This window comes from Desmodus rotundus, chromosome 2 (assembly GCF_022682495.2).
Source record: "Desmodus rotundus isolate HL8 chromosome 2, HLdesRot8A.1, whole genome shotgun sequence".
NCBI lineage: Eukaryota > Metazoa > Chordata > Mammalia > Chiroptera > Phyllostomidae > Desmodus > Desmodus rotundus.
The window spans coordinates 72,651,961-72,666,564 of record NC_071388.1 but is presented as its reverse complement, the minus strand read 5'-3'; the positions used below and the strand labels follow the sequence as shown (position 1 = coordinate 72,666,564).

The following is a 14,604-nucleotide window of genomic DNA, read 5'->3' as shown; positions in this document are numbered from 1 at the left end:
AGGAGTGCAAAGAGTGAACACGGAGTTTCATGGTACTAGGGAAGGCCAACCAATCCGTCTGTAAGTGGCCCAGAACAGGATTTCCAAGAAGAGTCAAGAAAGACAAAAATAGAGCTTTGTGGTATAAAAATGTAAAGATGAGAAGATCTTTTTGAACAATAGAATTATTAATTTGAAAGTACAATGTAAGAAAGGCCTTGTCACATTTTATACATGGTGAAGAATTGAGTGTGGCTGAAGCATCCAGTAACAGACTAGAGAATAAGAAATCAGTTTTGAGAGGCAATAATAGTTAATCATAAAAGGAATTTAGACTTCCCCCCAGAAAACAGTGTGTAATGATAAAAGGATTATAAGCAGTGGAGTGACATTATCAAATTTGTGTCTCAGATATGCATTCAAAAGTTAAAGTGCATGTTTAAGAGTTATTGCATTAATACAGGTGACAAATAGATGTGACCACAACTAGGAGAGTAACAATGGGGTTGGGGGGGGGGGAAGGCTGAATTTTACAGATAATAAGGCCCTATGGCCTTATTATCTCATGAGCTCATGAACTTGAATAGGAGCAGGCAATGAGAAAACCGGTCAAACATTATGATGGATAATGGTACCTAAACTGAATTTGAGAACATAGGGGCAAAGGACTGTAAATGTAAAGATATAAATTGTAAATGTGAAGATGATAAAGTTGGGTTTGGCCATGGTGAGTTTGAGATGCCTGTGTAATTGGAAATGACCACAGTGTAGTTTGGTGAACAGAAAGATGTGGTGTGTAGAGGCAGAATTATGAGTCATCATTGTATAAAAGAGATAATATGGAGGTAGAGATACTTACTTAAGGGGAGTAGGTAAGACAACTCCCTTCTCTTCCATTACCAGCAGATCCAGTGGAACAAAGACATTTTTTAAACATTTTTATTACCCTCTTTGAAGGTGATAAACAGATGACTTTAGAGCCCATTATTTTAATATTGTCACAGTCAGAGTGAGGTAGGATTATCTGTACGAGTTAGTTATTCTTCCTGAGATTTGTTAAGGTTAAATAATTCGTTGGATTTCAGAGCAGAGAAGAATCCCAGCACAGAAAAATTTTCCCTAGAAACACATAACTGAAAAGATTATCTCTATTTATTCTTAACTGTTAAACATGATGTGAAGTTTCTTTAGAGATATGGAAACAGGTTAGTATATATGGCTGAAGGATACTGTCATTATCACATCTTATGAGCAAAGAGAATAACAATGAGCTGAATACTATTCTTGACAAGACGAATAAGGTATCTCTGGTCTATGTCTAATTATGATTAATTTAACAATAATTATATAATGGCTATTCTAAGCCAGGCATTCAGTAAAAACAAAAGATTTGGTTTTGGTTTCTAGGAATCATAGTTCATTAGTTAACTAAGAAATAGACCTCAGAGTAATAGTTCCCCTTCACTAGGTGCATCATCAGCTAAATCCAGAGTCCCATTCAGTCATTACTAAGAATTTTAATAAGTATGATAGGAAATCAAATTTCAGTCTCAAAGAACTAAGAAATCAATTGCTTTCAAAGAAACAAAAAGGTAATTTAATCAGGAAGTCTCTCATTTACTTTGGAAGAATTTGAAAAGTATATTTGGCCCCTTGGGCCCTTTCACTATGGTGCTTTTCCTCACAGGATTTGTTTGGGGAGGTGGAGATTGACTTTGGTGTGTTTTTCCAGAAAGTAACTGATAGTTTTTGCTACATATAAACTCAAGCCAGGAGATCCCCGGGGGCAACCGGTGGTAACTAACTAACTTGGTGAACACACAACCTGAGAGGTTGGATGTGGTAGACTCTTTGTAAGGAGAGGGTGAGGAGGGAGCAATGGAAGAGGAAGAAGAGGAAGAAGAGGAAGAGGAGGAAGAGGAGCAAGATATGGAAGAGGGAGAGGATGGAAGCCCAGTCTGGAGTTGAGAATTACTTTCCTTAACATAAAGCAGCCAGTCAATGGTCTGGGTCTGTTGGCTTACACCTTTGTTTCCAGGGGCTGCTGTCAGCAATGTTTTCCTCATATTAAGCCCATGGGTGTTATCAAGTTCAAAAGGAGGAAACTGTGATATCTTCTTCATTCCTTCAAGACTCTCTTCAGGAGCTTCATCAGGTTGATTTTCTTTCACAGGGAATGGAAGACAAGATGAGAAAGAAGTCTCTGGTAGGGAAAGAATAAAAACTAATTTCATCTCTACTTCTCCCTCAGAATTGGGCTCAGGTGTTGGTATGACAGACAGTATTGCACTGCGAGGATCTTTTTTTCCCGTGAGATGCTTACACTGAGTTTTTATGCAGGAAGCACAAGCTAAGCAAACCACATAACGTGATGAAAGGCGGGGACCAGGATGAGGATTTGGCTTTCCTCTCATTCTTCGAAACAGAATTTGCCTACAGAGATCCCTGTGGATTCTGGTCTTGGAGAGAGAATTGATAATTTTATTTACAATATCATCAGGGACAGTTCCACCTTTAACAATACAAGGATAAATATAATCTAAAGTCCATGGAATTTCTTTATTTGAATATGCCTTTGCAGAAAGATCAAAACTGCTTTTGCTCTGGATTCTGGATCCCCGTGTTGTAGCAGCTATGTTTTTGGAACTTGACAATGATTGACCTGAGACATTTGGTTTGAGATGGGGTGAAACCAAACCAAATGGCCCTGTGACTTTGTGTTTTTCATTTAGTGAAGAGGTGTTTTGAAACTTGGAGTCACAAACTGGTGAGCTCAGAGTACTAGAAGTATGATCCAATGTAACTTTTTGGGATTTGGGCTTGAACAATGGCAAACTCTGAGTCTGGTGGACAGAATATGATAAAGGTGATTTCGTTGGTCTTGAGTTAGATGATGGTAAACTCAGAACATAAGGATTAGGGCCCAATACAGGTGGTGTCTGAGGTCTGGGGTCAGGTAACGGTGATCTAAAAGCCATTTGACTGGGCTGCAACAAAGGTGATTTCTGAAGCAAGTAATTTGTTTGAGGTGTAGAGGTGAGTGACGGTGAGCTCAAAGATCTTTGATTGTTTTCTAACAAAGATGTCCAAAGGCTGTCCAATGAAGGTAATTTCTCAGGCTTGGACTGAAGTAAAGTTGAGCTAAGGGCTCTTTGATTAGGTCCCAAAGATGAAGATGTCCAGTGAATGTCTAGGGAAGGTGTTTCTTCATGTTTGAAGGGGATTAATGAAGAGCTTAAGACATTTTGATTAGGCTTCAGTGAAGGTGATTTACAGCAAAGGTCTAAGGAAATTGTATTCTGAGATTTGGGGAGGGATAATTGTAAGCTCAAATCTATTTGATCGGACTCCAGTGATGATGACGATTTATTGAGGTCAAGTGAAGATGTTGTTTGAGGTTTGGTGTGGGACAAAGGTGAGCTCAGAAAGCTCCAATTAGGCTGCGATGAAGTTCTCTGGTGGAGGTCTAGTGAAGGAAGAGACTGACATTTGGACTGGGATAATAGTGATTTCAAAACCCTGTTATGGAAGCCCTGTGAAATTGTAGCCTGAGAGTTGGCAGAGACTCTCTGAACCTTCTGGTTGGAGCTTGGTGGAGGTGTTGAAACGTGATTGCTATCAGGTTGTATTCTGACCAAAGACTGAGTATTGGGTTGATTTAGATTTTTACCTGTGTGCTGATGGGTTAATGAGTCGGCTGTGCCCAGTTGGTAAGAGTGTTCTAAAGGTGCAACACGTTGATAATAATATGCTAGTGGCACCATTCTATGATAGTGGTAGAGGTATTTTTGAAAGCAATTGGTTTGTAGAGATAGTTTAGTAACTGATAAGAGTCTTTTAGCTGGATTCCATGGGCAATGGATACTTTAAACAAAGTCTTTGATAGTTTGTAACTTCTATCTTGTCAACTCTCTGGTAATTCCCAAATATTTACAAAGTGTCTCAAAATTGAGTTGTAGATATGGTTGAAAAAAAGTGTCACAATTAGATTCTCCTATTCTTTGTAGTTTCCTAGATTTTTTCCCGTCTTCTTTGTAGTTTCTTAGACTTTTTTCTCTTGAGAAAGTAATTCCTGTTAAAAAAAATAGTGAACAGAGTTCAGAAGAGCTCCTGATAGAGATGATAATTTTCACAAACAATTTGCTATAGTGACTAGAACACAGGCTTTATGTTAAACCTTGGCCACTCCATATGAAAGTTTTGTATTAAATTATCTGAACCCATTTGTCCATCTGTAAAATAGATGAATGTAATATTTAATTAATTGGGCTAAAGACTAAATTTTTGTGTGTGTGTATGTGTAATAGTGCCTAGGATATAAGATAACTATTTCTGGTACTCTTTTAATTACTGCTTTAGTAAATTATATATATATATGTATGTATAAAATTTTACTTCATGTTTGATACATGAAATAAAATCTTAGAGGAAAATAAAATAGAAGTTCTGAAATGTTGGTTTTCAATTTAAATTTGATTACCCATCATTGTTATCTTTTAGCTTAATTTTAGTGAAAGTCTATTGCATACTTTTAGTCTTTTTTATTGCTCACAGAGCCCTCCAATGGGTTTTATTTTTATTGTTATTGTCATTCTACTACAGTTGTCCCAATTTTCCCCCTTTTGCCCTCCTCAACTCAGCCCACCCCCACTCCCACAGTCTATTCCCACACTGTTGTCTAGGTCCATGAGTCATTCACATATGTTCTTTGACTAATCCCTTCCCCTTCTTTCCACCATTATCCCCCCCTTCCTCCACCTCTCAGGCCACTGTCAGTCTATTTCATGTTTGTATGTCTCTGGTTCAATTTTGCTCATTAGTTTATTTTGTTCATTAGATTCTCCTTATAAGTGAGATCATATGGTATTTGTTGTAACCCAGCAATTCCAGTCCCAGGTACATACCCTAAGAATCCCAAAACACCAATTCAAAAGAACTTATGCACTCCTATGTTCATAGCAACATTATTTATAGCAGCCAAGTGCTGGAAACAGCCTAAGTGCCCATCAGTAGATGAGTGTATCAAAAAACTGGTACATTTACACATAGAATACTGCAGAGAAGAAAGAAAAAAAGAAAGAAATAAGGAACTCCTACTTTCTGTGACAATATGGATGGAACTGAGAATGTTATATTAAATGAAATAAGCCAGTTAATGAAAGACAAATTCTTATTCTTATGTCTTATTCTTATTTGTCACAATTACAGCTTTTGAAAATGTTGACTACTACCTTTTAAAACTAGTATCTTTGAGAAGTTCCAAGATGGTGGTGGAGTAGGTGGAAGATACAATAACCTCCTCCCAGGACCAAACTGGTATTACAACTCAAATAGAAGAATAATCCTGAATAACCAAGTGAACAATAGCTGGAAAGAAGTCTTATAACCAAGGACATGCAGAAGAACCACCTCACCACAATGAGACTGGTAGGAAATGAGAAGATGGAGAGAGCTGGCTGGGCTCCCACCAGTGGCAGCTGAAGTTCTAGAGGGGTATTTCAGGGGCTGGGGGGTTCCTGCTGAGGAGTATAGGTTGTAAACCCCTGCAGGGTTCCCCAACCTGCAACACCAGAGCCTGGGAAGAAACACAGATAACATCCAGCTGTAAAAAGAAGTGGGGGTTTCTTTCCACCAAGAAGAGATGGCTGGAGATACAGAGAGCCTCTAAAGAGTCAATGCAGCCCTGGTTGGTGTGGCTCAGTGGATTAAGCATGGGCTGCAAACCAAAGGGTCGCTGGTTTGATTCCTAGTCATGGCACATGCCTGGGTTGCAGGCCAGGTCCCTAGTAGGGGGCACGTGAGAGGCAACCACACATTGATATTTCTTCCCTCTTTTTCTCCTTCCCTTCTCCCTATCTCTAAAAATAAATAAATAAAATCTTTATTAAAAAAAAGAGCCAATGCACAAAATTTTGGTTGCAGCCACTTACCCAGCTTTCTGACAGAGTGAGGACAGAATGAACTGGAGCCACATGAGGAGTCTCTGGGGCTGGTAGCTCTCAGGAGAGAGCTGAAGGGGCAACCACCAGGATCCCTGTGCTGAATCATTTTCCATATTGCAGATATCACCTTTCTTAGAACTCTCCCCTCCAAGGAGCATCAGCCTGAGGGGAAGCAATAGTCCCACTCACAGTAATCCCTCTCACTTCACTGTGGAACTTATGCCAGGCTGCAAAGGAATACAGACAGATGCTTTTTTAATGATTAAGCCTAACAGCAAAGGTGGATTTTCAGAGTTCCCAGAGACTTTTAGCTGATCCTTCCCTGGGTCTGGTGCTGATAAAAGCTGCCCAAGGTGTGCAGTTCTGTTCTTTCAGCACATGACCAGAGCCAGCAGAAGGAGACATAAGCTGTGGATTGCCAAGAGCTCCAAAAGGTTTCTGAGGGTGAGTCACAGGCAGCTTCTGACATAGATCCGCACCAGAATCTTTGAAGCTCTAGCTAATACACAGAAACAAATACAAAGAGGCAGCCAAAATTGGAAAACACAGAAACGGTCCCCAAAGGAAAGAACAAGAGAATTTGCCAGAACTGGATGAAACAGAGGCAAGTAATTTATCAGAGAGTTTAGAGTAATGATTATAAGGATACTCAATGGCATGAAAAAAGACATAGAAACCATAAAAAAAGGACCAGTCAGAAATAAAAAATGCAATATCTGAAATAAATAATACACTAGAAGGAATAAACAGTAAGTTAGGTGAAACAAGGATCAAATCAGTGATTTGGAAGACAATATAGAATAACATCCAAGGAGAGCAGCAAAATGAAACAATAATTAAAATTTATCATGGGAGATTAAGAAAATTTGGGGGAAAAACATGAAACATAACTACATCTACATCATGAGATACCAGAAGGAGAAGAGAATGAGCAAGGGATCAAGAACCTATTTGAAGAAATGATGACCAAAAACTTCCCTAACTTGGTGAAGGAAAAAGACATACAAGTCCAGGAAGTGCAGAGAGTCTCATACCAGATGGACCCAAAGAGGTGTACACCAAGACACATCACAGTTAAAATGGCACACCTTAAAAACAAGAAGGTGATCTTAAAAGCTGCAAGAGAAAACCAGATAGTTACCTCCAAGGAAGCACCAATTAGATTGTCATTGGATTTTTCAACAGAAACATATTGGGCCAGAAGGGACTGGCGTGAAATATTCAAGGTAATGAAAAGCAAGAACCTATAGCCAAGGCTATTTTACCCAGAAAGGCTATCATTTATAATTGAAGGAGAAATAAAAAGATTCTCAGAGAATAAAAAACTAAAGTTTGTTAACACCAAACCAGTACTGCAACAAATGTTAAAGTGCTTGCTTTAAGAGGAAGAAAAAAAGAAAACAGAAGAAAATACGTAAAAAAAAAATAAGATGACAACAATTATGTATCCATTAATAATCAATTTATATGTAAATGGCTTAAATGCTCAAGTCAAAAGATATATGGTAGCTATAGGAATTTAAAAACAAGACCCCATTTATTTATATCTTCTTCACTTTCTCTCTTCAGTGTCTTATGATTTTCTGAGTACAGGTCTTTTACTTCCTTGGTTAGGTTTATTACTTGATATTTTAGTCATTTTGAAGCAATTGGGAATGGAATTGTTTCCTTAATTTCCCTTTCTGATAGTTCATTATTAGCATATAAAAATACAACTGATTTCTGGATACTAATTCTGTATTCTGATACTTTGCTGAATTTATTTATCAGTAATCCACCTTTTTCTATCCAATTCCACTATTTCAGGGTATACTGTCAGCATATCTCATCTAGATTAATAGACTCACTCACTCTCTTCCTTCTCCTCTACCAGATATCCAAGAGACACTCTCTCCGCTCACTCAGGGATTTCCTTTGTTTTGCTTATTTCTGCATGAGTTGTAAACACTGAAATTACTTATGATTGCTGAATTTTGTGTGGTGTGACACCCAATGCTTAAAAGAGGGGGGCACATGACATAGCCCACCGTATACTTTGTGGCACACTAACAAGCTTCTAAATGGTAATATGGGATAATTCCATGACCTTGAGGTGTGCAGGGACTTAATAAACAAAGTATGAAAAACAATAACCATTAAAAATTGATAAATTAGAATTAAGGACTCCCAATCATAAAAACATACCATTATTTAGAAAGAGTAAAGGCAAATAAAAAATGTGAAAGAATATCTACAAAACATACATACAAAAAAGACTTCTACCCATGATATATTTTGCATGTTGTTTGGAAAAAAAAGATGAACAATGCAATTAGAATAATGGCCAAAGCCTTTGAACAAGTTCACAAATGAGGATATCGAGATGCTTAGATATGCAAAAAAACCCCAAAAAAACCTCAGCCTCATTGGAAACCAGTGAAGTGCATATGTAAGCCACAGAGAGATACTACTATACATTATCAGAATATGACTAAAGTAAAATTAAAATTGACAAAGCCAAGAATTGGTGTTTAATTAATTCATATATATATGCATATATATATTTGAATAATTTATATATATATAAAATATTCCACTGCTAAATTCCAACAGGTGTGCAATGCATGGATATTTATACCAAAATACATGTACTAGAACAATAAAAACTAACAGAAAATCTAGCACCATACTACTACATGGAAAAATCTCACATACAAAATATTGCACAAAAAGAATCATATTCTCACAAAATAATTCATAATTTTATATATGAAAGAGCAAAATAAGTTCATACTTACCATGGTGCTAATAGTCAAGATAATGATACATTTGAGGAAGTAGAGATTAAGAGGGAACACTAAGCTTCTGGAGTGGTGACAATGTTGTTTTCCTTGACCTGAATGAAGATCGTATGAGTGAATTCACATAGTGAAAATTCAGCTCTAACATTGGTGCTATCTGTATTTTTCTATGTTTCCTAACCCTAATAAGTTTTAAAATGAGTAACTTGATGCTAATTTGAAAAGATACACCTGACACAAAATTGCACTGAAACAGGAAACATTAAAAGATGAATGAAGTTCTGGTACACAGATGCAATGAAAACTAAAAAAAAAAAAAGAGAGAATATGCAAATCCTGCTGTCATACGGACAGAAATAAACGGAACAGCTGAAACTAACAAAAATCTATTTGAGACAAATATACAGAAAAATAACATTTCTAATTTTTTCCCACTTTCAGACTTCTCAAATGACATTCCTATTTTAAGGAGTATGTTTTCCTAAAGCCTATAAACATTAGAGGTAACTCAAGAAGTGGTAGAAATTTGAATAAAGCTACAACTATTGAAGAAAATGAATACCACTTATGAAAGAATGAACTTATAAGTAGTCTCAGTGTCCAAATTCTTTTTAAAGTTGCAGTTTTTCAAACTTTCAGTGAAGAGATATTTATGTTATGAACTTTTTCAGACTATGACATAAAACTATTCTAGTTTTAATAAAACTGGTGTACATAATTCTGATGTAAAAAATATGACAAAAATAGTTCAAAATTAAAAGAAAAATAATCAAATGATATCAATTATTCCATATGCAAAGTCCTAAATAAAATAAAACATTTAATTTCATATTACAACAAAATAATCAACTGTCACCAACAGATCTTATTCATACAATGTAATGATAATTATTAAGAAACATTGTAATTTATGTTCATAATTTACAAATAAATTGTAATAGATGTTCAAAAAGTAATTTTAAATATATAATCACCATTCCTCATAAAGTTCAAAAATTACTAAAAAAATACTTAATTAAAGTAAACATCAATATGAAAGCAAAATAAAATCATTCAGTTGATACTGAAATATGAGTTAGTCCCATTATAAATTGGTAATAGGCAAACACATCCACTATCAATACTACAATTTAACATCACTTAGGCATATTTGGCCAATGCATTAAAGAAAAATATACATAACTATAAGAACCAATTTGTAGTATAGAAAAATAATATAATCAATAATATAATTCAGAAAGTTCAGTGAAGTCATTCTTTACTAAGTCATGATTTATGGATCAAGAATTTTCCTAAATATCAACATTAATAGGATATATGACCATAAATATATAAAATTAGCTTTTACAATTCAATAAAAACACAAATATTTTATTAGAAAAAATGAGCAATTACTTAAAATTTTTACAGAAAAGCAATATGAATGCCTAGTAATCCAAGAAAGACAACAGTTTGCTATGTCTGGTTCTTTTGTATCTTTCTTTTTTTGAAGTATATTTTATTGATTATGCTATTACAGTTTTCCCAATTTTCCCCCTTTATCCCTCCCTCCACCCTGCACTCCCCAATTCTCCAGCATCCCCCCACCTTACTTCATGTCCATGGGTTGTACATATAAGTTCTTTGAGTCCTCTGTTTCCTAGACCATTTTTGACCTCTCCCTGTCTATTTAATGCCTACCAATTACGATTCTTCTTCCCTGTACATTCTCCCCCATCCCTTCCCTGCCTGTCCCCACGGAAAACCCTCCATGTGATCTCCATTTCTCTGATTCTGTTCCTGTTCTAGTTGTTTGCTTAGTTTTTGTTTTTATTGTTTTTCTTCCTTTTACTTTTTTAGGTTCATTTGTTGATAGTTGTGAGTTTGTTGTCATTTTACTGTTCATAGTTTTTATCTTCCTTTTCTTAGCTAAATTTCATATAATAATGGATTGGTGATGATAAACTCCTTTAACTTGACCTTATCTGGGAAGCACTTTATCTGCCCTTCCATTCTAAATGATAGCTTTGATGGATAGAGTAATCTTGGATGTAAGTCCTTGCCTTTCATAACTTCAAATACCGCTTTCCAGGCCCTTCTTGCCTATAAGGTTTCTTTTGAGAAATCAGCTGATAGCCTTGTGGGAACTCTTTTGTAGGTAACTCTCTCCCTTACTCTTGCTGTTTTTAAGCTTCTCTCTTTGTCTTTAATCTTGGGTAACTTAATGATGATGTGTCTTGGTGTGTTCTTCTTTGGGTCCCACTTCTTTGGGACTCTCTGGGCTTCCTGAACTTCCTGGAAATCTATTTCCTTTGCCAGATTGGGGAAGTTTTCCTTCATTATTTGTTAAAATAAGTTTTCAATTTCTTGCTGTTGTTCTTCTCCTTCTGGCACCCCTATAATTCAGACATTGGAATGTTTCAGGTTGTTCCAGAGGTTTGTAAGACTCTCTTCTCTTTTTTGAATTCTTGTTTCTTCATTCTGTTCTGGTTGGATGTTCATTTCTTCCTTTTGTTCCGAATCATTGATTTGAGTCCTGGTTTCCTTCCTGTCACTGTTGGTTCCCTGAATATTTTGCTTTATTTCATTTTGGGTATCTTTCATTTGTTCTTTCATTTTTCAACCAAGCTCAATGAGTGCTGTGAGCATTTTGATTACCAGAGCTTTAAATTCTCCATCAGATAGGGTGGCTATAGCTTCTTTGCTTAGCTTTCTTTCTGGAGTTTTGTTCTGTTCTTTCATTTGGGCCATATTTCTTTGCTCAGGGCCCCTGTTAAATTGTTAGGGGGCAGGGCCTTAGTTATTCACCCAGGCAGGGCAACCCTCCTTGCTGCGCTGCAGCACTGACTGTGGGGGAGGGGCCAGAGAGGGAAGAGTGCAGCTCCCCTGCTCCTCTCTAGCCCACTTTTCAAAGAACTCTAGTGTGAGACTGGGAGTTTCTCCCACCTGGGCAACCACTGTAGCCCACAGTCAGTTCTGAGTCTGTTTCCCCTCAAGTCAGCCCCGCCTACGTGGTCCACTGCCTCACGGAGGTTTCTCTCCATCTGCCGCCTTGCCAGTCTGGTTATTCTATTTGACTGTTTCTTTAATTCTGTGGTTGTCAGAATTCCATGAAGTTTGATTTTCTGGCACTTATGGTTGTTAATTGATTTTAGCTTGATTGTTATCCTCCTTTTGGTTGTGCGAGAAAATGAAGGGTTTCTACCTATGCCTCCATCTTGGCCAGATCTCCTCTTTTGTATCTTTTATTTCCCTTTTGATTGCACAAATAGTCCCTGCACCTTCATTTTATTTCCTTTTAAAAAATATATTTCTAATAGAAAAGTTATAATTGGAAATTGCAATAACTTTTCCACTAATAGAAAGAAACAAGAAGAAAATCAGTAATGGTATATAAGATTTTAAAGACACTATCAACTATTTTGACCCAATTCATATTCACAGAACAGTTCATTCCAGAACATTCTTTTCAAGTGTACTGGACTATTCACCAAAATATTATAGACCATACAACAAACCTCAATAAATTTAAATGAGTTCAAATCATACATAGTATGTTCTTGGATTTGGCAATAAAATTAAATTAAAATCAGTTGTTGGGCATCACTCCACAAAGCAAAGTGTCACCAGCTGGATTCCTGGTCAGGGTACATGCCTGGGTTGTGGCCTGTCCCCCCTGGTGTGTGTACAAGAGATAATCGATGTTTCGCTCCCTTTCTTCCTATCTTCTTTCTCTAAAAAATATAAGTAAATAAAATCTTTTTTAAAATTATGAATCAATAACAGAAATATCTGTGAAAAATAACTAAATATATAAAAGTCAATAATGTACTTCTAAATAACCCATGGATCAAATAAGGAGACAAAGAAAAATTAGAAGTTCTGATGCAATAAGTGAAATTAAAATAGATGTAAAAAATTGTGTGGGATACTGATAAAGCAAAATTTAGGAGAGGAAGCCATCTGTAATAGTAAATGACTATATTCAAAATAAAGAAGTTCTCAAATCAATGACACTAGCTTCTCCTTAGTCAGCTGAAAATAAGAGAGTATATTAAACCAAAATTAAGTAACCCAAAAGAAAAATAATACAAATCAATAAGATAGACAAGGATACAAAAACTGGTTTTTAGAGACCAATTAATGAAAACTTTTAGCCCTACATATCAGCAGGGGTGGGGTGGAGAGAAAAATTACAAATATGAGAAAGGAGAGAGCTGACATTACTACAAAATCTACCAATATTAAAAATAATAATAAGGTAATACTGTGAGTAGCATTATGTCTATATGTTGGACAACCTAAATGAAAAGGACATATTTCTTGAAAGATGCAAATTGACAAAGTTCATGGGAGAATAGAGGCCTGGAGGCTGCCGGAGCCACCACAGCTGCCACGTGACTGGCACAGCCAAAGTCAGCGGTAGAGCCTGAGCAACCGCTTAAGTTGTCTCTCAGGTCCTCACCCTGCTAATTCCTGTCCTGGACCTTTGTTTGATGTGCCAGCTAGAGACCCGTCCCTGTGGCCCTCTTTCTTCCTCAGACCCTGCTGTTGTCCCTCAGTTTGCAGGGAGCGTGAAAGAAGGCGGGAAGCTCCAAACAGCCTATGCTCTTGCCCACCGCAAGTGCCTCTGCTACCATGGGCCTCATCTCCTCCCTCTTCTCCCGCCTCTTCTGCAAGAAACAGATGAGCATTTTGATGGTTGGATTGGATGCTGCTAGCAAGACGACCATTTTGTATAAACTGAAGTTAGGAGAGATAGTCAAAACCATTCGTATCATTGGTTTTAACGAGAAATCGTACAATATAAGAACATTTGCAGTCTAGGGCACATGCCTGGGTTGCCCAGGTTCCCAGTAGGGGGCCGGCCAGAGGCAACCGCACACTGATGTTTCTCTCCCTCTCTTTCTCCTTCCTTTTCCCTCTCTCTGGAAATAAATAAATAAAATCTTTCTTTAAAATGTAATAGATTTTCCAGGTAAATTCTGTTAACCTCTATGATTTATGATAAGGCCAGACTTGATCATACCATTGGTCTAATAATGTAAACTTTCCTGGTCAGATTTAAAAGCATTCATAAGCACAAATTTGGGGAAAGTGAAAAATAAAATCTTGCATTTTATTCTATATATTAAAATTTATCTTTTAAGGAAAAAGTCTATATATTAAAAGAAAAAAAAAAGAACATTTGTTTCATAGCATAGGATGTTGGTGGTCAAGGTAAAATAAGGCATCTCTGGAGGCATTAATCTCTGGATACCCAGGGCCTTATTTTTGTGGTGAATAGCAATGATCGTGAAAGAATTCAGGAAGGAGCCAAAGAATTGCAAAAAAAAAAAAAGTTTCAGGAAGATGAGTTGCAAGATAGAGTGTTGCCACTTTCTGCAAACAACCAGGATTTGCCAAGTGTCATGGCCATCAGTAAAATGACAGATAAATGAGGTCTTTAGTCTCCTTCTAAGAGAACATGGTATGTTCAAGCCATTTGTGTTCCACAAGGAACTGCTCTGCATGAGGGACTTGAATGGCTGTCAAATGAGCTTTTAAAACCTTCAGTGGAACTGGGTGTCTGACCAAGGACACGTTCCAATTGGTCTAGGCTTGTTAAACAAATTTAGTTTGTATCTTGGTTATTAAACTATCTGGGACTGGTTTGGGCAGAATATTACAGTGTTTAAACTTATTTTGTTACCAGTTATTGTTTACCAAGTATAATGTTGCAGCTTAGCAATATGTTCTGTTTTATAGAAATTTTCCTTAACATGGTGGAGGGGTGTTTTTTAATTTTACTTCCCTTAAACCTAAATACCTAGATTTAGCTATTATGATGCCTTTAAATAAATTCATTTTGAGTGTTTTTTGAGCCCACAACAAATAACGTTTTAAAATTATCACATTGCTACTTTACTGATACCCTTATCATT

The 14,604-nt window shown here is 36.6% G+C and overlaps 1 protein-coding gene and 1 pseudogene across 1 annotated transcript; one reads left to right on the top strand and one right to left on the bottom strand.

The window, feature by feature from the left end:
* Positions 1–1,426: 1,426 nt before the first annotated feature.
* CSNK2A2IP (casein kinase 2 subunit alpha' interacting protein) lies at positions 1,427–3,804 on the bottom strand. Its single transcript, XM_024558166.3, has one exon. It carries the CDS (start codon positions 3,741–3,743, stop codon positions 1,593–1,595), a length of 2,151 nt encoding a protein of 716 aa, XP_024413934.3. The 5' UTR covers positions 3,744–3,804; the 3' UTR covers positions 1,427–1,592.
* A 9,297-nt stretch (positions 3,805–13,101) lies between these two features.
* On the top strand, positions 13,102–14,253 carry LOC112302575 (ADP-ribosylation factor 4 pseudogene; annotated as a pseudogene).
* Positions 14,254–14,604: the final 351 nt, after the last annotated feature.